This window comes from Tupaia chinensis, unplaced genomic scaffold (assembly GCF_000334495.1).
Source record: "Tupaia chinensis unplaced genomic scaffold, TupChi_1.0 Scaffold149964_2, whole genome shotgun sequence".
NCBI lineage: Eukaryota > Metazoa > Chordata > Mammalia > Scandentia > Tupaiidae > Tupaia > Tupaia belangeri.
Window position 1 is genome coordinate 269,403 of NW_006209806.1, and position 1,619 is coordinate 271,021.

Below are 1,619 nucleotides of genomic sequence, written 5' to 3' on the forward strand. Positions count from 1 at the left end.
CCTTGGGAGCTGCCATGGGACCCTGTCTGTATGCCCCAACTGCGGACGCCGAGTAGACGCCAGGGAACGGGGCCCGGCAGAGCCGCCGAGCCACGGGCCCCCAGTTAGACCCACGCCCACAGCCCTCACCCGGGCCAGCTCCTCCTCGTCGGCCTCGGGCTGCCGCTGCCGGGCCTGCCGCTGCTCCTCCTCCTGGAACACGGCCTTGGGCCTCTCGTCCTCAGACTCGCTGTCCGAGAGCGGCTCGTTGATCCAGGCGTCCAGGTCCAAGCTGCACAGGACAGGGAGGTCACTCCAGGGCCCGCCGTGCCGCGGTGCACCCACAGACGGGCCAGCCCCGAGCAGCACCCCGAGCCTGGGCAGCGGCAGCCCTGCTCACGGGCACTGGCGCTGCCCCTCGGAGGCCAGGACACAGAAGCAGGGAAGGCGGGCACCGTGAGCTCAGCGGCCGGGCAGCGCCATCCTAGTGGTCACAGCTGGGGTGGGGAAGTACACGGCCCAGGGGGCCCAGGGGGCTGGCTCCCACCTGCCCGCCGTCCTTGGCATCGGGCCCACGTCCTCACCCTTCGGGGATGGGCACCTTCTTCTGGGCCTTGGGAGCCACGGGGTTCAGCTCCCCGGCAAAGAGCGCGCTCACTTCGTCCGCTACCGGCACGTCCTTGGCCTGCAGTTTCTGCACGTGCTTGACCAGCTGCAGGACGCAGGACGCCTGTGGGGCGGGCACGGAGGGTGCACCATGGGACCTGCGGACCGCGCACACTGGCCGTCGTGGCCGGGTCCGCCGCCCTTCCAGGAGGCGGAGACAGAGTCCGTGCACGGAGGGGTCCTGACCGGGGAGGCCGTGCCGCACGGCTGGACACGGCCCTTACTGGGTCTGTGCCCGGGACCGGCAGCACCACTTCCCGGCGGCCCGCGACTGCTCGCCCTCCGTGACAGCTCCCTCAGGACACGGTCACATGGCACCGGGCCTGGAAGGGATGGCCACAGCTCACGCCTTTGCCCACGGACGCCCGGGTGGACATCGGGAAGGGCCGGGTGTCCTCAGGTGCCAAGTGGGCTGACACGACCTGCCTGCTCTCGTCCTGGAGGGACGGGGCCTGAGGTCCGCCAGTATGGGGCCTAGGCCCGAGACCCCACGTCCCCTACACCCCGCAGGGCGTCTGCCCTCCCTGTCCCATGGCACACGCCCACCCTCTCCTGTGACCAGGACAGGGACCAGCCACCATCGCCCCAGCCTGGCTGGTCAGGGCGAGGGATTTCACTCCTCCCTGGAAGAGGAAGAGGAAGAGGGGCCCCGGGCCAGGCGCCGCTCCTGCACCTCCAGGTCTGCGCTCTGCACGAACTGGGGCAGGCGGTCGGCCAGGAGCTGCGTGGCCTGCTGGGCCGCCTGTGCCTCGCCGGCCCGCTCCTCCTGCTGCAGCACGGCCGCAAACAGCTTGAGCACGTTCTGCACGTACACCGCCTGGATGTGGCCGGGCAGCGTGGTGACCCTGGGCCGCAGCATGGCCTCCAGCGTCTGCTGGGGCTCCTGCAGGTGCCTGTGGACGGGGGTCGGGTGAGCGGGCGGGAGCCGCGCCGGCCTGAGGGGTGGCCGGGGTGGGAAGGCCGGGGAACCCAGA

At 71.5% G+C, this 1,619-nt stretch overlaps 1 protein-coding gene across 1 annotated transcript in view; it reads right to left on the reverse strand.

The window, feature by feature from the left end:
- The window catches only part of AP3D1 (adaptor related protein complex 3 subunit delta 1), a 25,498-nt gene that overhangs the window by 11,180 nt on the left and 12,699 nt on the right, over positions 1 to 1,619 (reverse strand). Inside the window, 3 exon segments of the mRNA XM_027769585.1 lie at positions 130 to 271; positions 564 to 710; positions 1,308 to 1,538. Coding sequence (XP_027625386.1) covers positions 130 to 271; positions 564 to 710; positions 1,308 to 1,538 — 520 coding nt within the window.